Source organism: Balearica regulorum, chromosome 3, assembly GCF_011004875.1.
Source record: "Balearica regulorum gibbericeps isolate bBalReg1 chromosome 3, bBalReg1.pri, whole genome shotgun sequence".
Lineage (NCBI taxonomy): Eukaryota > Metazoa > Chordata > Aves > Gruiformes > Gruidae > Balearica > Balearica regulorum.
Window position 1 is genome coordinate 16,095,873 of NC_046186.1, and position 25,031 is coordinate 16,120,903.

The 25,031-nt window shown below is 38.9% G+C and overlaps 1 protein-coding gene across 2 annotated transcripts in view; it reads left to right on the forward strand.

The window, feature by feature from the left end:
- ROCK2 (Rho associated coiled-coil containing protein kinase 2) overlaps positions 1–25,031 on the forward strand; it is a 104,002-nt gene that overhangs the window by 43,335 nt on the left and 35,636 nt on the right. For both annotated transcript variants that reach the window (XM_075750619.1, XM_075750620.1), the window contains exons 3-5: positions 9,834–9,934; positions 18,070–18,207; positions 20,815–21,075. In XM_075750619.1, the coding sequence (XP_075606734.1) occupies positions 9,834–9,934; positions 18,070–18,207; positions 20,815–21,075 (500 nt within the window). The remainder of the gene's footprint in view (positions 1–9,833; positions 9,935–18,069; positions 18,208–20,814; positions 21,076–25,031) is intronic.

The window sequence follows — 25,031 nt, forward strand, 5'->3', positions numbered from 1 at the left end:
TCAACATTGTATATACAGTCTTATTTAATCTAGCAGAGAAGCCTTCTGTTGATTTTTTTAAAACTAAATTATTGTACCTTAAAATCTGTTGGTGCATTTTTGAACCTTTGTGTAAATGTTTGTAATCCTCCCCAAATTAATTGTAGACAGGATCTTGGAGTTTATTGTGCGTATGAAAACGTAACACTGTTACATCAGAGTAGCTGTATTTTGTCTTTTTGAAGTGTTTTCTATCCATGTATATAAACATTTTTTTTTCTTGTAAAAGTAGTGGATTATTTGCTTTAAAATGTTTAGTAAGCCTTCTTGGAACAGCTATGTTTTGTAGTGAGCTTATTTTGAGATTTTTTTATTTTTTATAAAAAACCGTATTATTAAAGAACTTCTTTTGCATATATTGAGGTTACTGTGGATGCAGTCTTATCAGCCACTTCTCTTTTGATTCTTTACTGGTAAGAGCCACATGTGTCTGCCTTCTATTGCTCTGTGACTCCTTTGAATATTCTCTCATGCTCCTCAGATAAATGGTGGCTGGTATAGTCATTTTTGGTGAATCCTTATGTTTGGAAATCAGTGCTTCTTTGTGAGGTTTAGCAGAGCCCCATAGCTGGACATACAGCTTTACAGTTGCCAGTAAAGTCTCATTTGGAGAAGTCACTGAGAACAGAGTAAATATGAAACAGATTAGGAAGGATAGGCATACCTTGGGATTTCTCAGTTTGAGTTCAAAGGAATTCAAGCAGATATTTATGAAAGAAAGGGTCAGGAAACAGCATTTTAAGTAATATTGGTACCTGCAACTGTGCATTGTAAGTGTGACGCGAGGGAAAACCCTATCTACAGCAAATACGAAAATAATGTAAATGACAGTATCGGTAACTTTTATGAGCTGTTCAGATTCACCTTTACACTACAGTACTATTTCTGCAGTAGGACAAAATTTGAAACCTTTTTCTAATCAGTGGACCCGTATCTTCTGGTATCCAGCTATTAAAAATAGCAAGTATGGGAAAACAATTTAACCTTGGAAACAGGTTTTTTGGGGTTTTTTTTCTGCAGCCCCTAAACATTCTTGCTGTCTGTCTTTCCTTTTCTGAAGGCTGTTGCTCCTTCTCCTACTCCTAGCTTCTCTCCCATTGTTGTAGTAAATTATTAAGCATCTGACGTGGCCTGCATGCTACCAGCAATGGCAGAAACCCAAAAATATTCTTTGGTTCACAATTTTATTACTGCCTTTTTTTTTATATTAGCTGACAGTTTACAGTTGAAATAACCTGATACTAGTTAAAGAAAATTTTGAGATGTATTACAAAAAAATTCACAGTAGTTAATTAAGAGTTTTCAGGGGTACACTTCATCCTTACCTGTTGAACTTTTAAAAAAAAAAGCAAGTTAAGAGCTGAGTATTTTGGCTCACACACTGTGAGGCTGTGCATCTCTTTTAAGAATCACTCATGTATGTAACTTCTCTCCTGTTTCTGTACTGCCTGCGAGGGAATATCTTCTCTCATTTTACTCTTTAAAAAAAAAAAAATCTGAAATGAGAATTTTGTAAACATTTGAAACTGGTAATATTTTGGCATTGCAACTGAAAGAAACAGTCCTGCCACAGCCATTTGTTTCAAGGTCCTTTCCGACACAGGTGTTTGTGGTTTGTTATGAACCAGGTTGGGGAACAGAGCAGAATTGATGCAGAGAGTGGAGTGGTTGGTTGGTTTGTTTCTTTTTGTTAAAACTAGTCAGGGAAAAGAAGAGCAAAGACCAGTTTCTGATTTTCATATTGCTTCACCAGTATTTGTGCTAGCACAAAGGGAGCTGCTCAGGTGCAGGAAAAAAACAGGACAGTTGAATTCTTATTGGCATTGCCATTTTATGTGATTTGAAGTTGCTGAACCCATGTTTCATGTCTTTTTGGAAACTCTTCTGAGGGTAGCAACTGTCAGTGAAAAGGAAGAGCGTACATGTGCTTGCTGAAGCCTCTTGCGACTGTGGACTTGCAAGAAGAGTTGGGAATAGTATTAAGAATTTATGGAACAGTAAGTTGTTGCTCTCTTAGGTTAAAAGAGCAGCAAGTTCTTGTCTCTTCTGATTTTTCTTGGCATCTGAAGAGGTGTAGCAAATGCCTAGAATTACTGTCAAAAGGTTCTGACAGACTGTGATGAGCGGTCTTTGCTGGGGGCCTGGAGCCTGCAACCCTCCTCAAGGCTTCCTGAGGCAACTGCAAAGAGGTGGTAGGGCCATCTTATGAGTTAGCACTCCGTTGTGTGAAGTGAAGCTGCTGAGGCGCAGTAGTTACTTACGGTTGTTTTAATCCGTATTACACAAATCTTCAAAAATTGTGGAGAACACTGCAATAATCATCACACTTTCAGTCAATTTAATCACTAGTTTCTTCCACAATAACACTTTGAGATGGAAAATTTTTTTCTACCGTATTCCTAGGGGTATTCAAACCTACTTCAGACATACTGCAAATCATTACTAATCAGGTTAATGTTTTAATAATATCTTATTTTAAAATAAAAATGAAATAGTTTGCATCTCAGCTGAGATTAATTGATATTCAGCTCAACTCATAGTTTCAAGCTGAAACTCAAATGTTTTAACTCATTTCACAAAGCTACAATTTATTAATTGCCTGTAACTATAGGAGTTTGGTATATCCCATTTCTGTGACCGCTTTGCAGAAGCTGCCTCTTCGCGTGTTTAATACGCAATAAACTTTTTCATTGCCTGCTTTCCCTTACTATTCTGATTTCTTGCTACTTTCTCCAAGGCATTTGAACCAAAGTAGAGCATGTATTGATCATGAGGCACATAAGTATCTCATATAAAAGTACACATAAGTATCTCTCATGAAAGTACAACTATTCCTTTTCAGTCTTCTGTATTGCTGTAATCAGCTGTTAGGATTCTGGTTGATTGCTGCTTTTTTGGTGTGTTCATGGGACAAGAAAGCATAACGTAATATTTAATTCCCCAAACAATGACAGGAATCTCATAGTCCTCTGAGTGCAAAAATTAGCTTGCTTATTTTAGAAAACAAGATTGAGCTTTCTGGCATGGGCTTGGTGTAACAGATCTTTCTTGGTCTTTTCTTTTCCTCTTCTGCCATCTAGGCTATGACAGCAGGTTGAGTAAATTCTTCCAAGTCACTTTTACTGCCATCTGAGATTTGCCAAGTGTTGAATTGTGGCTTAGTGGCTTGTGTCTTTTTTGGTGGTCTTCCCTGCACATACTACATAGCCTGTTAGCTGTTTTAACTTCTGGGAGCAGAAAGTTAAATAATTAAGCAACAGTTTTAAGCAACAGTTAAAAATATTTAATCATTTATAATCTTATCATCAGGAATAGCAGGGCATGAAAAACAAATTTTGAGGAAGTCCCAACAGCAGCATGGGGTGTGCCATCAGCAGGTCTGGTACAGTCCAGAAGCCTTGACCCCCTAAATGGATCAGTGACTTCCTATGCATTATCCAGCATCACTCAAAAATTGGAAACCTCTTAAACCTGTTAAAATGATTTGCTGATGATTTGGAGTGTAATGGTAATAGATGTATTTACAGTAGAAGGAACTTTTAGTACAAGTGTGTCACTTGTGCAGCAGCTTTGCTAATCCCCTGAACAAGCTTCCTGGAAAGTTGTTTTGCCATTTTCCTCTCCAAGCAGACACTGCTAACTTAGAAGATTTATCTGCGAAGATGAACTTCTTGCAGAAGTAACAGTTCTAGTTCCTTCCCTTAGGTTTTGTTGTGTTGCTTCAAGTTGCTGAATCATATGCCAGCCATGCAGTTACCAGCAGAACTGCATTATCTTGTATGGTGTTAAATGCCTGTCATGACTGCAATTCTCTGTGCTCCATACTTCCTGTCAGTGACACAGATGAAATGTCAGATGTCAAGAAGAATCTTAGAGATTTAGTGCACTGCAGATTAAGTTAATGAGCTAATTGCCCCTCTGGTTTTCTCTTGGCTTCTTTAAGCCACTCCTTGCCCAGTCTTTGCAGTCACCTTGGCAGGTTGGGCTCCAGTTCCATTCTTAATAATAATTGTTTTGGTAAGAGTAGCGATGGGAGAGGTATCAAATAAGAAACTTCTCCCAAGCAGAGCATGAATTACAGCCACAGTGTTTAAGACAGAATGTCTTAGATGTATAAACAAGTTATATGTCAGTGTTATTAACCACATCTCCATTTGGGTACTTGGTAAATACAAAGCAATTCTGTTCTGCCATCAGGCTTACTTTCACTAAGTCAGAGATGTGTCCTCTGCAAGTCAGAGGACTGCTGCTGTTTCCCTATCTTCTGCTCCTTTCATCTATGCAAGACAAAATACTTCTTGTGTCCCCCTTTCTTGTCTCTGGAGGGGGAAACGCTAGCCTGTCTGAAGCTATGCCTTCTAGTTTTTGCTGATTCTGCAAGGTCTCCAGCAGCTTTTTGTTCCTCACATACCTTTGACGAGATATTACGTATGCACTCCTAATAAATTCTGTCTTTCTGTTGTGCTTTTTGTTTGTTTTTGGGCGGGTGTGGGATTGCAGCACTTCCTGGCTGTACTTCAGTTTAACTTCTGGCTAGACTTTTGCCTAGGGCAGCAACTTTTGACTTAATGTACTCCATAGCAGCACTCATTGACTGACTGTGTCTGCTCTGTGGGGATAAAATTGCACTCCCTTGCATTTTTATTCCTCTCGTATACACACCCCAGAACTGCCTGATAGACTTTTTTTTTTTTAACTCTTCAGAAAATAACCTGGATATGAATTTTTTTTTTTTTTTTTTAAGAGCAGGAAAGCATGGTTTTCTCCTCCTCCCCACCCCCCTTTTACTCTTCTAGTCAGGTATTTATTCCATTTTCATCAGCACTTGTAACCTTCATCCGCATTCTTGCTGCCAGCTGTCAGTGACTGATCCAAACACTCTGCCCTTTCAGAAAGTGACGCTTCATTTGTTTAAAGGTTATAGTGCCATTTTCAAGTAGTAAATCAAAAGCTGTCTTTAAATACTCTTGCTATCCAGCATTCCTGGTCCTTCCGGTGTTAAAGAAACCTGAGTCATAGGTGATAACATTCTCACATTTTAAGACTTTTACTTAAACGTCACAATATTTTTATAAGATTTTATTATATTCTGGGGAGTGCATTTAATGTCTTCCTTTAAACCTGACATTTTTCTTTTTCTGGGCTTCGTGCTGTTGCAAATTCATGAGGCTCTAAGATACAATCTATGGTATCTGTGCATAGATACCACAAATGTACAAATTCATCTGTGTGAAACCTTGTGAAAATTCAGTCCTCTAGTAAAAGGATAGTGTTGGAAAGGCCTCCTGTGCCTTGAATTAGATCATGTTATGTGATATATGAAATAAATCATATGATCCAGCATGTTGCAATTATGACATTGCTTTTAGGTTTCTCTGAGCTTGCCTTCTTGCAGCCTGGTTTTTTGTTTGTTTGTTTGTTTCAGGTTAGTTCCATGCTTTGATTATCTGTTCCATATCTGTTAAATTTTATGACAAAATAGATAATCCATCTCTATAACTGATACCTCCACAAGACCTGCATCCCTAAAAGATGATGATTATTTTTAGCTAAGATTATTAAATCTTTTAGTAGAGCAGGTAGGATTTCCCCATACCTAGGATTTCACAGGGATGATAAAACTGGCAACTCTTCAGTTGGTATCTCATTTGCTTACTTCATATATTGTTGGGTTTTTCATTGCTTAACTGCAGTGTTTAATGCTTAAACAGTTTCACTGGATCTGTATTAAAATTGTTTATAATTTCTGTATTGTATTGAACACAGAAGTATTCCTGTGAGTATCTAACCAATAATGACACTATATAAAACTACATTTTCAGCATGTTTAAATCCCTGCCACCTCATCTCACACATCTGAAAAAAAACCTGAAACTTCTCAGAAACATTTGAAAATAAATTAATGTGATTCCCCTTTGTCTTGAAATACAACATTGTGTTCAAACACATAATTGCACATTCTCTCTGACTTGAAATTTGCCGATATTCCTTCTCTACTGCTTCCTGTGAAAATGCGTTTGTTCTCCTTGTTTTGTGCCAAAGCTTCTGATTTGCAATTAAGTAAGCTTCTAAGCACAGTCTTCCCTTCTCAAACTGCAAAATCAGTTCGCATCATGAACAAAATAATAAACTTGGTGTGGGTGAAGTACTGTTGCTGTCCTATGCTTCCTGTCTAAGTTTTCATGGTTCACTGTAGAAAACAGCCTCAGCATTCTCTCAACTGCTTTTCCTTTCACACTCAGGATTACTTCACAGTCTTAGTGGTACACTGAATGTAGCAAATTTGTCTGCTTTTGAGGTATTAGTTGCCTCTGTCTTTACAACTTTACTAGCAGACTCTTTCTCCTGATTATTCTTAACTTTTTTTTTTCTTCAAATCTCTCCCCTTCCCTTTCATACCTAATCTTTTCCTCAGAAGAAGAAATTTTTAGTTGCGTTTTTGTGTTCCACAGGTTAGGAAGGACCGCTGGAGGTCATCTGTTCCAACTCTCAGCTCAAAGCGAAACCAGTTTTGATGGTAGATCAGGTTGTTCAGGTCCATGTAGATCTGAATTTTCCAAAGACAGAGGTTTTGCTGCTCCACGAGGCAGTCTGCGCCAATTCCCAATTCTGGGGATTCTTCTCCTACAGAGTAGGATTTCTGATGTTCCAACTTGCCTGTTGCCTCCTGTCCTTTCACTTTGCAACTCTTAAAAGTAAAACCTCCTCTCAACTTCTGTTGAGGCCAACCATTTAGACTTCCCTAAGCTGAACAATTCCAGTTCTCTCAGCTTCTCTATGAGCATCACATGGTCCCACCCTCTAAGCATCTTGGTGGCTTTCCATTAAGCTAGGGAATGTTTTAATATTTTTTCTCACACTGAGGAACCCAAAAGTAGACATAGCATTCCAGATGTAGTCTCACAAGTGAGAAACAGGGAAAAATCACTTCTCTCAACCTACTGGTTATGCATTTACCAATGCAGCCTTGTTTGCAGTCCATGCAAAGGCTTGCTGCTCATTCCTCTTTGTTCATCTTGTTGTCTATCGGTGCTCTCTGGTCATGTTTCTCAAGGTGTCTTCTAGCTCAGCACCATCCTGTACTGTTGTGTGGTGTCGTTCCACTCCAGGTGCAGGACTCTGCATTGACCTTTGTTGAACTTTGTGAGGTTCCTGTCAGCTCATTTACCCATTGTGTCTGGGTCCCTCTTAGGAGCAGTCCTGCCCTCCCGTGTATCAACTTTGAACCACTGACCATGACTCCCACAAGTTTTCTACCCACCTTGTAGTTTCTCTGTGCAATCCACGTCAGCCTGGTTTGGTTACAAAGATACTTTGAGATGCTGTGTTGAAAGTCATGGTACAATCAAGGAAAATAAATGTGTATTGCTCTCCCTTTGTCCACCAAGACAGACATCTCATCATGGAAGGCAATCAGGTTAATCAAACACAGTTTGTCCTTTTTAGATCCATTCTGGCTGTTCCCATCCTTTCTTGTCCATCAAATGCTTGGAAGTGGATTCCAGAAGGATTTGCTCCATGATCATCGTGGGCAGTGAGGTTAGGCTGCTGCTCCAGCCTGTAGCTTTCTGTATCCTCCTTGTTGCCCTTCTAGAACATGGACATGACATTTTCCCTTAAGCAGTCATCTGGTGCCTCCCCAAGTTGCCATGACCTTTCAAAGGTGAAAGAGAACAGCCTGGTAATGATGTTGACTAGCTCCTTCAGCACACTCAGATGCATCCTATGTCATCTCATGGCCCGATGTATGTCAAGTTTGCTTTATTGGTCCTTAACTCTCACTTCCTCTGCTGCACTACTTCACTGCCACGCACTCTGTTACTATCTTCAGGGAGCTGGGAGGCCTGTGAGCAGAGCTTGCCAGTGAAGTCTGAGGCAAAAAAAAGGCATCGAGTACCTTGATCTTCTCCATATCCTTTGGCACTATATCCCCTATCCCTCTGAGAGCAGTAGGCCCGCATTTGCCTCATTCTTTCTTTTATTGCTGGTGTATTTATAAAGGCTTTTGTTTCTCTTCATAACCCTGGCTAGTTTCAATTCCAGCTGAGCTTGGCTTTCCCAATTCCATCCTTGCATGCTTGGAAGATTCCTGTTAGGTAGCCCGTCCCTGCTTCCATATTCCAAATCTTCACTTTTTGTGCTTGAGGCAGAGGTTGCCCGTTCAGCCAAACTGGCTCTCTGCCATGCCTGCTCAATTTCTAGCTAACTAGAACAGACTGTTCTTGTGCTGTGAACACGTCATCTTTGAAGATCAGCCCACTCTTCTACCCTCCACAGCACCTTCCCACAGGATCCTGCCTGTGAGTTCCCTGAAGAAGCCATACTCTGTTCTCCTGAAGTCCAAGGTCTGCTGTTTTCTGTATTCTCTGAGTCTTAAATTCCACCATCTCATGGTGGCTTCAGCCAAGGCCGCCACAGGCTTTGTCATCCCTGGCCAGTTCTTTCTTGTTTGTGCCTCCCCCATTGCTCTTGTTGCTCACTTGGGTCGAAAGAAATGTTCTTGATGGTCAGGCATCTCCTGGATTGCTTGCAGCTTGCCAGATTGCTCTTCATCAACATGTAGGAATGGTTAAACTATTTACTAGATGTTTGTTATCATTAACTCCCCACTGACAATGTCATCTTTAATGTCATACTGAATTAACTGTACCTCTGATCCCTTTTCTCCCCGGTATTCAGATCTGAGTTCCCCTTCGATGCCTTTCTTGGGATCACATTCCACAATTTCAACCCTAAACAGGAATCTCGCAATTTACACCTCTACTCCTCTCTGAATAGAAGCATCCACAGCTTTTTGTACATTTTCATGCTCTTCCCTGGTAGGGGGTCTTGCTCCAGCCAACCTGTTTTGCTTTGTTTTGTTCTTCCTCTAAACATGTGTGGGGGCAGAGTCCAAAGCTTGTCATGCTTAAGAAAGATTACCTCCACTATTATGGATTCCATTCATTGCTCCCATTATCTTTTGTCCTTGTAATAAGAATAGATTTTTAAAATGCGTTTAGCTAGGAATGCATTCACTAGCATGCTGCATTTACAAAATTAAAGAGTCTAGGACCTTGGATGTTTTTAGAATTTGTCAGAGGTCAAAATTTCATGGGTTTCCCTTACAGATCCCCACAACTGCCTACAATAAAAGTACTGAAAGACAGAGCTTATCTGCAGAACATTGCACCAGAGCATACTTGAAACAGAGCTTTGTAGACCTAATTTTAAAAAGTGTAGAACTACACATGCAGTGAACACTAAAAAGCACTTTGAGATGGACAGCAGTTACATAAACGTGTGAACTTGAATTAATATTTCATATGGAATGAATGAGTGGATCTGAAGTCATATCTCTACATGATCTGAAGCTGCACACAAAGGTTATTGAATTATATTTCTCACCGTTTGACTGCTGTTGAATCCTCCCGGTGTACGTCACACTCCTGCGTTATCAATGGAGCGTCAGTGGATCCTGGCAACACAGCGGGTGGCAACGAATAATTGAAAATTCAAGACAGGCATCTTTGGTTCTTTTTGTTACCAGGGTCTTCTTGTAAGCTTGTGGATGATAGAGTTGTGAAACGAGAGTCAGCAAAATCCAAGACATTGCACTTGTTACAGCTAAAGGTAGATGGTTTCTAGACAATAATGAATTGTTAATAGTGACTGCAGATTTCAAGAACTACCAAGGAGGATCTAAACATTTAAATAAAAATAGCTTATTTTGACTCTAAATGAAAAATGTTAGAGAAAATTCTTATATTCTGTTAATACATGCATTATCACAGTTTTTATTTGATTTGTTTTAGATGAGAAGATTGTGGAAAAAATCCGAGCTTTACAGATGAAAGCTGAAGACTATGATGTTGTTAAGGTGATTGGAAGAGGAGCTTTTGGAGAAGTGCAGCTGGTAAGAATGTAATGATTTAATGATTAGACAGATTGACGGCTCTAGCCAAAACCTTCCCCAGTCTTGCATGCTTTATGTGTAAAAATGCATTCTTATAAAGAATAAGTGTTATTTTCATTGTATTGTGAGGTCATTTCTGTGCATAGTGAAGAGCACATCCGAGTTGAAAACCTGATGGATTAGAAGGGAATGACTTGGGAAACAGTTTGCTATCCGTTGATAAAAATGGAAAAGGCACTTCATGGCAATTCTAAATTTTTTTGGCTGCAAGCATCACTGTATGATAATATCTGAAACCTTCCTATGAAAGAGCAAGCTAATAGTGCAACAAAAAAAAATATTAAAATACAATAAAGTAACTTAGTATATCATGCATAGTCTGCTTTTTAATTAATTTTGATTTTTCCTGGACTTCAAAGTCATACTGTGTGATAGGTACCATAAAAGATGTAAGCACCACATAGAATCTGAGAATACAAACACGGGGGACAAGTTATCATGAGCTAACAGATAACTGCGTATCAGCTGATCCACGATAATTTTCTGTGCAAGCATTTTTAGAGGGAGACACATGTGAAAGCAAGTCAATGGAAAGGGGAGCAACTAATTTGCAGCAACTGAAGCTTGCTATCTTGTTACCAGAAGGTAACAAAATTTACCCTTTTGCTTGTGCCTTTTGACATGGAACTGATGTCTTACTGTTCTGCTCTAATTTTGTGTTGGGAAGCTGGGAAAATCATATTGTCTTGTAACATACAGCACTTTTGGAAAATACAAAGATGTTTTGCAGTTTTGTTGAGGAATGTGGCAAGATCTTAGCTCTGAAGTGCTGATAGGAGATACACAATGTGTAATGGCAATAAATTCATTATCCATTTAAAAAATTATTTGTATTTTCCATATTAGTATTGGTGAAATTGGTTGGAACTGGGGTAAAAAACCCTGCGACTAGCCTAATGCTATTTGCATGGGTAATTTGCAAATTTAGCTGTAATTCATGTGGCAGTTAACAACATTTAATTGGAAATTTTTGTTCATTTATTTCTTTTTTTTAAGGCAACTTCATCCAAGCGTGGCAACACGAGAACGTAGCTCCCTCTTCCCTATTTCTTTCTGGGTCATTTGCACTTTGTTTTCATCCAAAAGAATTTATGAAGTATGGAGAGTAGTGTTTCCAAAGATTCCCATTTTTGAACAAGACTTTAAAGAATTAATATGTATCTTGCATATACTTTTATATCCTTGCTGGCAAGAGATTAAAAACAAACCCAAAACCTTCAGCAGAACCTTACTTATTTGGGAAAGGGCTGCTGCAGGGAGCTTTTTAAGAAAACGGTCTACTCTCTATCTTTTCACTGACAGTCACATCAAATGGTTTGTTTTGAAGTCTTCTGTTAAACATTTTTATCATTATACATATCCACTTACAGTAGCTAATAGAGATGGTCCTTGTCATGCACTTGCATGGGAAGTCAGCAAAGAATCACATTGTAAGGAGAACAGTTCCTCCTCCATTTGTGTGTGTGTGGGAGGGGGAATGAAAAAGAGAAGTCATGCATTCTTAGTGTGTCACACTGATATATTTGTTGGAAGCATCCAAGAGAATTGTATTAACATGCTTCAAAAATCAAAACACATTGTTTTCGTGTGTGTATTTCTAAGAACATAATGTTTTTTCTAAATAATTTTCACTTTCTTTTTAACATTTCATTTTAAATATAAGTTCTTAATTTGTTCTGACTTAGAATGGAAACTTTTTTCTTAATTCACTGTATCATATACAATTGAAATTCTAAACCAGAGATGATTTTTCTCTGTGTACGTACTACAGTTAGGTAGTTTGAGGGATCTGAAGACAACCTTTACTTCTCATTTGCCTCATCATTATAATGTAATGGTAAAATGCATAGTAACTTGGTCATATCTTATTCTCGCCAATAAGGAGGGCCTGGTAGGGGATGTCAAGCTCAAGGGCAGCCTTGGCTGCAGTGACCGCGAAATGGTGGAATTCAGGATCCTCAGGGCAGCGAGGAGGGCGCGCAGCAAGCTCACTACCCTGGATTTCAGGAGAGCAGACTTTGGCCTCTTCAGAGATCTGCTTGGTAGAATACCATGGGACAAAGCCCTGGAAGGAAGAGGGGCCCAAGACAGCTGGCTAATATTCAAGGGTCACCTCCTCCAAGCTCAGGAGCGATGCACCCCAACAAAAAGGAAGTCAAGCAAAAACACCAAGAGGCCCCTGTGGATGAACAAGGAGCTCCTGGGCAAAGTCAAACAAGAAAAGGTAGCCTACACAGGGTGGAAGCAAGGGCAGGTAGCCTGGGAAGAATACAGAGAAACTGTCCGAGCAGCCAGGGAGCAGGTTAGGAAAGCCAAAGCCCTGGTAGAAATTAGTCTGGCCAGGGATGTCAAGGACAGCAAGAAAAGCTTCTATAGGTATGTCAGTGATAAAAGGAGGATAAGAGAAAATGTGGGTCCCCTCCGGAATGAAATGGGTGACCTGGTTACCCAGGAGATGGAGAAGGCTGAGGTACTCAACGACTTCTTTGCCTCAGTCTTCACTGGCAAATGCTGGAGCCACACTGCCCAGGTCACAGAAGGCAGGGACTGGGAGAATGCAGAACCACCCACTGTAGGAGAAGATCAGGTTCGAGAATATCTAAGGAACCTGAAGGTGCACAAGTCCATGGGACCTGAAGAGATGCATCCGCGGGTCTTGAGGGACCTGGTGGATGAAGTGGCTAGGCCAGTCTCCATCATATTTGAGAAGTCCTGGCAGTCTGGCAAAGTTCCTGCGGATTGGAAGAGAGGGAGCATAACCCCCATTTTTAAGAAGGCAAAAAAGGAAGACCCAGGGGGAACTACAGGCTGGTCAGTCTCACCTCCGTGCCTGGCAAGATTATGGAACAGACCCTCCTGGAGACTATGCTCGGGCACATGGAAGATAAGGAGGTGACTGGTGACAGCCAACACAGCTTCACTAAGGGCAAATTGTGCCTGACAAAATTGGTGGCCTTCTACAATGGGGTTACAGCGTCGGTGGACAAGGGAAGGGCAACTGACGTCATCTACCTGGACTTATGCAAGGCATTTGACACTGTCCCGCACGACATCCTTGTCTCTAAGTTGGAGACATGGATTCGATGGATGGTCGCACTCAAAAGAGTTGTGGTCAGCGGCTCAATGTCCAAGTGGAGAACGGTGATGAGTGGTGTTCCTCAGGGGTCGGTACTGGGACCGGCAGTGTTCAACATCTTTGTCAGCAACATGGACAGTGGGATCGAGTGCACCCTCAGCAAGTTTGCTGACGACGCCAAGCTGTGTGGTGTGGCTGACATGCTGAGGGAAGGGATGCCATCCAGAGGGACCTGGACAGGCTGGAGAGGTGGGCCCATGCGAACCGCATGAAGTTGAACAAGGCCAAGTGCAAGGTCCTGCACGTGGGTCGGCGCAATCCCAAGCACAATTATAGGCTGGGCAGGGAATGGATTGAAAGCAGCCCTGAGGAGAAGGACTTGGGGGTATTGATTGACGAGAAGCTCAACATGAGCCGGCAGTGTGCGCTTGCAGCCCAGAAAGCTGACCATGTCCTGGGCTGCATCAAAAGAAGCATGACCAGCAGGTCGAGGGAGGTGATCCTGCCCCTCTACTCTGCTCTTGTGAGACCCCACCTGGAGTACCATGTTCAGCTCCAGGGTCCCCAGTACAGGAGAGACATGGAGCTGTTGGAGTGAGTCCAGAGGAGGGCCACGAAGCTGATCAGAGGGCTGGAGCACCTCTCCTGTGAGGACAGGCTGAGAGAATCTGGGTTGTTCAGCCTGGAGAAGAGGAAGCTCCAGGGACACCTTATAGACCTTCTTGTACCTGAAGGGGCCTACAGGAAAGCTGGAGAGGGACTGTTTATCAGGGAGTGTAGTGATAGGACAAGGGGTAATGGGTTTAAGCTGAAGGATGGTACATTTACATTAGATGTTAGAAATTCTTCCCTGTGAGGGTGGTGAGGCACTGGAACAGGTTGCCCAGAGAAGCTGTGGATGCCCCCTCCCTGGAAGTGTCCAAGGCCAGGTTGGATGGGGCTTTGGGCGACGTGGTCTAGTGGAGGGTGTCCCTGCCCATGGCAGGGGGGTTGGAACTAGATGATCTTTGAGGTCCCTTCCAACTCAAACCATTCTATGACTCTGTGATTCATATAATGATGGTTTTTGGTTTTCTGTTGTTGTTACAGGGGTTTTTTATTCTTTAAATAATCCCTTCAAGCCCGAAAATATGAAAAGCTAAGAATGCTTGGTACTGGAAGAGAACGTCTGTGTGTTCATGTAGAGCTCTTCTGTATTTCATGCCAGTTTAAAAGAACACTCTTTTTCTGGAATGTAAAATTATAAGTAGAAACAATAATGTTATGTAGTCTTACAGCTAAAAAGCAGTGGGTTAATAAATATGACTGTAGATCCGAACTAATATTAGCTGGTGATGAAAGCATACATACCTAGATTTTTTGCCTCACAAGGTATGAGACAAGTTTAAACTATTGAGCTAAGCTATATCTATTTCTACTCCATTCAGAATGTTAATACCACGGTTGCAGATGATGGATTTGCAGTAATCAAAATATTTTGCAATACATTCTGTGATCAAAATAGAAATTTGCTTCAGTGCAGGCTAAATGCAGAAAGAACCGTAAATAAAACATGATTGACTACATGAGTTAAGTTCATGAATGTCATGTTATCAGTGTATGCCATTATGCATAAATATTTGTAGCACAAATATATGTTAAATATTTGCAATATTTAAATATAACAAGCCAAAAAATGATTATGTTAACATATAGCATAAAATAGTCAGCTATGACCTCCTTCATTTAAGTTTTTCTCCCCCCAAGCTTTCTGCTCCAGTATAGCATTTTCTTGTGAAATAAGTCGTATAAGGAGATCAACTTGCTGGATTCTAGCAAGGAAGGAAAACACACTGTTGCATCTTATAGCTAGATTTTTTTTATTTTTTTTTAAAGCCTTGCTTTTCTTTCTGTCCTTCCCCCAAAAAAATTTAAAAAAAAATAAATCAGTGCAGTAAAAAGAGATCAGATGACTCTGTTCTGAGCATCTGACTTTGGTGGAAAAACAATTTCCTATAACTCCAGAAGTATTAAACTCTACTCTTGAGCTCTGGCCTCTGGCTTTGCCGGGTCTGTAGTGATGGGGAAAGCTAAGAAAATAATTGCCAGCTGCCAGATTGCTGCTTCTCTTCTGCAGTGCCGTGAAAAAAAGTGACTGGTTTCTAGGGCAGACAGAAAAATTGAATTATGGTGCTTAATATGTTACTTGTGGTTTATGCAGAAACAGTAATTTGTGAAAGCACATCCTGAGTACCTCTTGTTTGTTTTCACTTGAGGAAAAATCCTCTTGATTTGAAATTGAAACATATCCTCAGTTTGTTCTCCCAGGTCTAATCACAAAGTACGATAACGTTGCAGTGACACAGCAGACTGACTTGATTGTGTACTGGAATAGAAATCATAAGCAAGGCCAATTCTTTCTTGTATTTGGTAGTAAAGGATAATCTGGATGACGGTCTTTACTATGTGATTTCTTCGTGTTGCAAACCAGCAGTTGTCATGGCCTATGTAAACAGGTGCTGGTTTAGTTTTTTCTATTAAGTGCTTTGTTTATTAGGTTTAGTTTCCCAGCCACTGCTGAAGTACATTTCTGTAGTAATGCTGGTAAAGCAGCCATGGTCTACTACATGAAAATTTGTCAGGATGTGAACTTTGGAACCCTGCTGTAGTAATTTCTTACGACTCTATTAAGTTTTTTAGGATATTTTGATTGTTTCAGACCTTAGAGTTCAGTTCACAACTCTAGGATCTTAATTTTCTTTTATCATAAAAGAGATCAATACTATGTGTTCAGTCTGATAACTTCAGATATGTTATTTTCTTTCCCTACAGATCATTTTCTGATATGAATGCTGTAGAGATTATGGACGCATTTTGTGCGTACTTTTTTCTTGATAGTCTTAGGTGGATGAAGCAGGGTAGAGGGAAATTCTTATTTCTTAATGCATTTTCATAAGTTAAACAAGGCCATGTTACTCAGTGCTGATGGCATGAAGGGATTTTCCTACCTATTTTGAGAGTTACTCTGGTGAGCTGCAGTTTAAATTTGGCAGTTCGTTTAAACAGTTGGAAGAAATTGAAACATCATGACAGTTTAATACATGAATAATCTGCTATATGAGCCAATATACGTATGTACAAATACAGCTCTGAGTAAAGAGCACAGCAGCTAGCAGCTAAATAGGCTGTCTCCAGGGGCCATGGTGGTGATAGAACGAGTACTGTCACTGGTGGGCTGCTTCACCTGTACGCATGTCAAGACACACGCAGCCTTTGGGCGTGCCAGTGTGCTAGTTGTTGCTTTGGGTCTTTGATTTTTGTACAGAGAATGAACCTATTTTGAAATTTTCTCCAGAAAAAATTTAGCCAACTGATAGTCTGTTGGCACTACCTCAGAGAGATGCACAGCCTGTGATTTCTGGTCCCCCTGCCCCTGTTTACTTTTCTTCTCCTGTGCATGAGCTTGCTTCAGACTGTGCTTACTTTTCAAGGCTTTGTTTCCCCCCAAGTAGTGGGAGAAAATTATTCTCGTAAATGGAGGCAGCAATACTAACTATACCCAGGCAAGAGCACGCAACGATTTTAGGAATTGTAAACTATTAAATACATTGAAGAGCTTTGCGTGAATTTTCACAGAAAATACGTCTTCAGTTAAATAATACCTTTTGAGGTTGCTGGTCTCTGTCTTTTCTTCAGGTTTTGAGCAGGACTACAAAAGCTCTACTTTATGCAGTATAGTTTGTGGTGTACCACCAAGTCTTTGTAAATAATGCCATGTGGGATTAGTAAACGGGAAGGAGGTGTGTTTCAAAATCCTTTTTTAGGACACCTTCACAAGCTGGTTAATTGTTAATGTCTTAAAATATACATGCTTACAGAGTTGTTAATGCATGTAGATAATGTGTGTCTGTTTTGGTGGTTGGCTGGACATTTTTCAATCTAGCTATACAGAAGGTTGTTGGTTAGCATTAAATTATGCAAGATGCTAATCATAAAACTTTTCTACTTATATCTTGAGAGAAAAAAGCTTCCATTTCAAGAACAGTAAATTCATAAATAATCCTGTTTCTGTTCATGCTCTTACTCTTTCCAGTATTCCACACGCACACCTAATGCCTCTATTTTGACAGATCATTCCTGTTGGCTTCAGGAGCAGGAGACTGATGCTCCCAGATTTGTAGACCAAATAGGTGCCTCTCTGAAGCTTTGCACTGCAGACATAATGGACCTGAACCATTGACAGCTGTTCAGGAAAAGAGCCTATTAAACATTCTTTCAAGTAGCGTAATTAAACTTAGTGTGTGAAACTAAGAGGTTGGGGGATACGGCTTATTTTATTAAATGTGAGGTTTTTAAATCATCTTTGTGAAAAATAAAAAATGGAAGAGGCTGAAGTGGACTGCTTGCAGAATTTCTAACATGAATGAATGCAATGGATAAGTGGTGTTCAGACTAGGAAATCATAAACAGTTGCATTTTATTTCTCCTTACACGATGGAACTTTTGAAGAGAGAATAGACAAGCATTTCCTTTTTCTTCCATAAACAGAATTTTCAATTTCAATTTAAATTTCAATTTGAGTAAGCAGACTACTGGAGTGAGCTCTTGTTTTTATGTTCAAAACCATAGTGAGGAAGGACATATGCTCGTATCAGTGCATCTTCAATAAAATAGCTACCTGCTGAGAGTTCCCACAGCCCTGAGGCATGTCCTTCTTGTGGCCCTGCAGCTCTGCTTATGGGGTTGCAGCGGCAGCTGCAGCAGTTGGCCAGGCTCTGACATATCTTCCTTCCTTTGGCATCCTCCTTGTTCCATCCGTGCTTTGTTTTTTTGGAGCAGCTGTTAGGTTTTTCTTTCCAGGTTTGGAAGTTCTCGAATCCTTACTGTGTAGAAAATTTGGTATATGAAAACCCGGAAGCACTGGATCCCAGAAAGTGGTTTGAGAAATATACTATGCTCATGTTCAATTTTTTTACAAGGCATTTTAAAAAAGTTGTTTCTCTTCTTTCTCTACCAACAGGTTCGCCATAAAATGACACAGAAGGTTTATGCAATGAAGTTACTTAGTAAATTTGAAATGATCAAGAGATCAGATTCAGCCTTTTTCTGGGAAGAAAGAGATATCATGGCCTTTGCCAACAGTCCGTGGGTGGTTCAGGTAAGGAAAATATGTAAGAGTAAAGTGATAATAAAGGCATACATCTTTCACAGTCTTAAGCTGATTTGAATTTACATCTAAACTCAAATAATGGTTTAGGTTCAGATTTTATTTTTTAAGGATACATATTTACAGCAATTTCACAGAGTTTTGTGTATTTGACTGTTAGAAAGTAGATTAATTTGCATTTGAGTCACTAGAAATGCATCATAAAACTGAATTAAACAGATTTTTGAAATATCCACATAATTATTTGGAATAATAGAGAGGTTACCTTTCCAAATAAAAAATTCTGTATAGAAACGTAGAAACAAATGTCAACATTATTTCCAGTCTTTGCTCATGATACAGTCAGTTGATCACAGGCAATTAGTATTAAGAGTGTTTTAAGTAGTTACTGTCTTTTCAGCTGTGATTTAGTAGTGGAGGGTGTCCCTGCCTGCAGCACGGGGGTTGGAACTAGATGATCTTTGAGATCCCTTCCAACCCAAACCGTTCTATGATTCTATGAGTGCACACAGTGGTTTGCTTGAAACCATCTTCTGTGTAGTGGTCAGTTCCTGCATCTCAGCTCAGAAGTAATATCCAAGTAATGGAGAGTTGACTTCTTCAGCTGGTCTTGAACACCGTTGCTTGCAGCTGTCTCTGGACATGCATCATCATCATCATGTTTGTATTATGAGTTATGCCTTTGGGAAGAATTAGTGCTAAATATTACAATTTGTTGTAACTGGTAAATTACACCAATTAATAAAATGAGTAGTGAAAGTATATGCTTAGAGAAACTGCTAGTACTTCATTTTGTTAAATAATTAACATATTTAAATGCTCTCACATATACTGCCATGCTTCTGTACATTTAATAAGTAAAGACTGGCCTTAAGCTTTCCATATATTCTTCAGAACGCTTTACCTCATGTACGCAAGAAATGTTTTGCAAGGGTTTTTTTATTTAGATGTTTTGCTGTTCTGAGCATATTCTGTTTTCTTCCCTACATTCAGCAGAAATACTTAACGAAATAGATGAATTATTGTTTAGTTCTTTTGTTTTGCTCTCATGACAGTAGCTGTCTGGAATTATTTTTATTTTTCACATGCAGTTGAAAGTAACAAGAAATGTATGACAATTCTCAAAGGAAGATGTAGCAAGCATGATATAAATGTGTGCGTGTATTTGTAAATAGCAAATTAATTAAAGTGTAGTTGCAATTGTGCCTTCTATGATGAAGTGTATCAGTGTGATATATTTAGGTAATGTGGTCCAGTGGGATAGGACGTAGAGCTGGTTTTAAGCAAATGTAGATCCTGTTCTGAGCTAGAAACTGGGACAGATCACACTGCTGCTCTGTGCCTTCTTTTTTATGTGAAAAACAAGTGAAACCAGAGCCCTAGATAATTTATTTTTTTTTAATGAAATCCCTTGAGGGCAATAACAAAAGTGCTGTATAAAGGCGTAGTGTTGTTATTATTGTGTTATATTAATATCTTTACATGTGAGAATACGGAGACTATTTTGGATTTTAATTTAGATTTTAATGCCCAAATGCATTATCATATTGTATGTACTGTCCATTTGTGAAAACAAATACAGTGTAATATATATATGTATTAAAATATGTATTTTTAATATTGGTCTTCTGTCACTAATATGCAGTAAATTTTAATCTAAATGTCAAATCTCCTTACTAACGTTCCTGTCTTTCGTGGTTCCTCATCCTCAACAAACTCCCTGTTTCTGATTTCCTCCTTTCCACTCATCCTCTTTTTCAATTGCCTTTGAATTTTGTGTGGGTAACTTAAAAATGTGATTGATTTTAGTTTTTAGTGTAAAGCAGCAGTATTCCATGAGAAATAAGGTGAGAGACTTTCAGAGACTTTTCCACACCACTCATTGAACATTTGATAGTAATGCTTTTTGCTGGTTTGGGCCATTTTCAGACCTGCTGATCCCTGGGTGAAATCTCTAAAACTTCAGCACTCTAGGTCTGAAATATATTTTAAAGAGATTAAACTTACTTTCAGTAAGTTTAAGAAGGAAACTTATTAAGGATAATTTCTTTGTATTGTATTGTAATTTTCTTTGGGAACATTTTCTCTTTCTTTCTTTCTTTCTTTCTTTCTTTCTTTCTTTTTTTCTTTCTGTGTGTTGATTTAGGACAAAATCAGTAGTGACAAGTGTTTTTCTAAATATGTACAGAGACAGGGAGATGTATAATATATAAAATTTAGAAACAAGATGCTGTTCCCTGTTGAGCTATTTTCAGATCAATACATGATGCTCCAATATTTTTGCATTTTAGGTCAGTGATACTTTTTAATGCCAAGAAACATGGAGGTATATACATGGCTCATACTACTAAAATAATCAGGAAATCTTTTTTGCTTTCTTAAGAATGAAAATGATGGTGTTTTGAAGTTCAGTAAATTTCAGGTACTGTCATAATTAATAGTGTAGATTATCTGAATATAAAAAATAAAGTTACTTTACATCAGTCTTGAAATATATGCTCAGGTTTGATGAAACTTCAAGATAAAAGCACTTCTTTTTCCTAGCTGTCTCTGAAAAGTAATTGCTCTTTTTTCTTTTCCTTTTTTTTAATGTTGCAGTTATTTTGTGCCTTTCAAGATGACAAATACTTGTACATGGTAATGGAGTACATGCCAGGTGGAGATCTTGTAAACCTTATGAGCAATTATGATGTGCCTGAGAAATGGGCCAAGTTCTATACAGCTGAAGTTGTTCTTGCTCTTGATGCAATTCACTCCATGGGCTTGATACACAGAGATGTGAAACCTGACAATATGCTTTTAGATAAATATGGGCATCTGAAGCTGGCAGATTTTGGCACTTGCATGAAAATGGATGAAGTAAGTATGCAACTGAATAATTTATCATCTATAAAACTGTAATTCTAAGGTTATTTTCTTATGAATTATAATACCCAAAGGCATATTCATCAAATGGTCCGCTTGGTTGGAAAGCTGTTCCTTGTCTCCTAGTTTTAAATACAAGGTTATTTTAAATAGTGTAACCTTGTCTATAATAAACTGTTCTGGCACACGGAAGAAGGAAGTAAACTTACTTTTTGTTATTTTTGAAAGCATGTGTGTTTATGAATTTCTGAGGTTCATTTTTTTGCCAAATGTCTGAAAAGCTTGTGAGACAACTCCTCGTTTCAACATCAGTAACCTCGGAACAGTTCATAAACTGACATTTTTCTGTAAATGAAATTATTTTATAGGTAATATACAGTCCCTATTTTATTTTTTTTTATACTAATTGTTCTCATAGCATCCTCTAGTGGTCGTTAAAATGAGGTCACGGAAAGACACCAGTGGTATGTGATATGTTGGTTAGAATTTATGTTAGCTATTCATCAAGATGTCATACGTTTTAATTGTCTAAATTTTACCATGTACAGCCACAGATACAGTTTTCTCATGAGATTGTGTAGGAATATTTTATTGTTAGCAGGATGTAATACCTTATGTTATTAAAGGAGACTTAAAAATAAAGCTGCCTTTTGTACTTTGCACTTTTAAAATCTTCCCTGACAAAAAATGTTATGCTGTAATTTATGCAATGCATTCTTCCTGTGAAAAATTATAACAGATTCTAACAAAACTCTGTATGAATGTGTGTTATAATTTGGCTGGCCTTTGAAAGGTTTCTGTATTAATGCTGGCAAGGATGATCCTTTTAAGCTTATTTGCTTTAATGTGTTAGATTTTTTTTTCCTGTATTGTTTAGGCACTGCTTGATATAATCTCTGCAATCTACTTAATTTGCCTTTGCATCATTAAGTTAATGTCTCTTCAGCTGTATCTAGAAGTACTCTCTCTGGTTAGGGTTTTTTTCTTTCCTGTGACAATATATTAACTTAATTGAACAACTACAGCTGTTTATTGAGGTTCAGTAGTCTGTTTAGTTTTGCTGATATTGTAGTTGTTATTCTAAAGGCAGATAGATTGTTTATCTCCACTTTGATGATTTACTTGCCTATGTTCTAGGGGACAGTATTTACTTTAATTGAAAAAATTGTAAGTAGTACTTGTTCTCTTAATTTAGTCCTTAAAAAATTTAATCTTGGTTTTGAGCCAATAGACTGTAGGTCTTAAGGTAATCTGATGTTCATAATATAAATCAACAAAAAAAGGGTGATCCCTTATGCTATTTTAGGGATCCCAGAAATGGTGAACCTAAGCCTTTTTTTCCTTTTTCCTTTCTTTATTGTTGTTGTTAAAAGAATGGAAAACTAAAATGTGGTTGATCATATTATAAATGTGAGATGTGCGTGCACATTTCTCATCTAGAGTTATGGTGAGCTCCAGTCTCGACTGGGCATCATCAATGAATCAGTGATCTCCTAAGGAAGTTAATTTTTTAACAGATTACATTTTAAGTTCTTCATGTTTCTCAGAGTCAGTGGAATGGCAAAAATTTTTTATACAGGAAACTTTAGAAGTTGAGAGGTTCTGGATCATCTCCAAATCTCATGCTACTTCTTACAAAACACGAACACATCCCAGCTGTGTAAATATAATATTGATGTTGGCAGGATGATTTCTAGAAAATATATGCTTACCCAACACTTACTTATTTTTTTTCTGATTTGGAGTTCTTTTAGCAGTTGTGCACATTAGCATCTTCCTTATGCTATTGAGAGCCCAGGAAAATTCTGCTGCAATTTGGTGAGAGATGTTTTTGACCTTTGCTGTGGAATTGAATTCAGCATCCCCTTAAGTTTTCAAGGGCAGTCCAGACACTTGCAGCAGAATTCCTCCTTACCAGTATGTGAAAAGAATTGCTAAGTGTTTTCGCGATCTTTTCCAACATAAAAGGAACTATCCTGTTTATGTAACTCAGTTGTGATGGTTTTGAGGTTTGTGTGTTTTATTTTTTTGTTCTTTTTAAGATCTGCAACAAGGTGAGTATTTCTATAATTGAATAAAGAATGGAATTGGCCTCGAAGGCTTAGTAGGAATTGTAGTTCCCTTTTGGTATTTAGGTATGATAAGGTAGCCCAAGGCAGGTTTCACCAGCCTGTAATCTTCAGGCTTTTCTGTAGAAACTAGACAGTAGCACACGGTTGGCTTCAGTAGGTATTGTAGAGCCAGGAGCTGCCAGTGCTGCAGGCTCAACACATAATGCTGTGTTGTGCTAACTGAGCTTTTAGAAGAGCACAGGTTTAGAAGATATCTGATGAAAAAAGATGTGACCGAAAGAAAGGGTGTTTACCATTTGGGATTATCGCCTTGGCTCAGGCAGTTTAGCTGAAAGAAGGAACGTGTTCCTTTTTATAGAACTCAAGTTATTTCTCCTTGAAGCTCATCCAAGACTCTGCTCGATCCTTCTTGCTTCAGTTCATTGTCCACAGCATGCTGTGCAAGCCCGGGTGCAGTATTAACACCTGATCTGAGCTATCCCAATGTTTTCGCACAAGCGCTCTCTGGCTCTCATTTGCTGAAAAGAGCTTCATGAGGGAGTGAAAGCCTGATTCTTAGCCTTGGTCCAAGACAGCCAATCATTCAGGTCTGATGGAGATCCTCCTGAGGATGAAAACTGAACTGCTTTGTCTTCAGCAACATAATAATTCTGAAGGATGCTAGGAAACACTCACCGCCAAGTTGTTATAAGCTGTAAGAACATGCTGTGTCTCGTGGACAACCTTTTTTAAAATTCTGAACTGCACATCTCTCATATAGCTGCAGGAGCCTCCCTCAAGATGTAGTGCCAAGATCTACCTTGATCTTTTGAGGTGATGAGAAAAGTCTCAGGTAAAATACTGGCCTGAGACTCCTGATTGGAAGTTCTGTATGAGAACTGCTAAAGTAAGTGTGCTACTTGGGCATAAAACAGAAGCTTAGTATTTGAAACACAGGAGTAACACTTCATCCAGAGAAAACAGCATCCTTTAGATCTCTTCAGATGCTGAAAGACAGAAGGCAGAAGTCATCTTGCAGAATGGAGGGACTGTCAAGATGCCACGTAATGCACAGGGAGGACTTCCCTGTTTACTTGGCTTTGATGCCAGAGATCACGGAAGCTAGTCTGACTGTGGTATTAAGAGTAGCCAGTACTTAAAAATAGATACAGAGCAATGCCCAAGATCTTTGAAAGAGCCAAGTGTGTAAATGGAGAAGAACAGGAATCTGGAATATTATATTCATTTCATAATGGACCAGCCTCCTCAGGGGACATGGTAGAGTGCCCATCACTGGAGGTTTTCAAGATGTGATCAGACAGGGTGCTAGATAATCTCATCTAGGCTCCCTTTCCCTCAAGAGGTTGGGCTAGATGAGTTTTCAAGGTCCCTTCCAACCTGGGCTGTTCTGTGATTCTGCGAATGCATTTTTAGATTTGTTCCTGAGACAGAAGGTATACGGGGGAGTAAGTACAACCAACTCCATATGCTTTAGATACATACAGTCCATTGAAAACTGGTGTTAGCACACAGGGCCCTTTTAACTGTAGAAATACTTTTTTGTTTTACTGTTCAATTCTTTGACATTTTGTCTGAAAACTTAAGGTGTTGTTACCTGAGTTCTTTAGCATCCTTAATGTCATTGGAAAGAAGCTTTCTTGTTGCTACATCAGTCATCAGACGGAGGTAGGGCTGGCTTCTTTTTGGCACAACCTTTGCTTTGTTTGCATAAGACTTCATAAAATATCAACATGTATAACCTATTAAAAAGTGTTCTTGCTTTGGTGTATTAATTACAGAGGAATAGGGTGTTATTAAGTGCTTAGGCATCAAGGTGATGAGACTGATTGAAGCTGTGGTCTTCAGAGAAATCTTTCAGAAGTGCTTTGGTCACTTTTT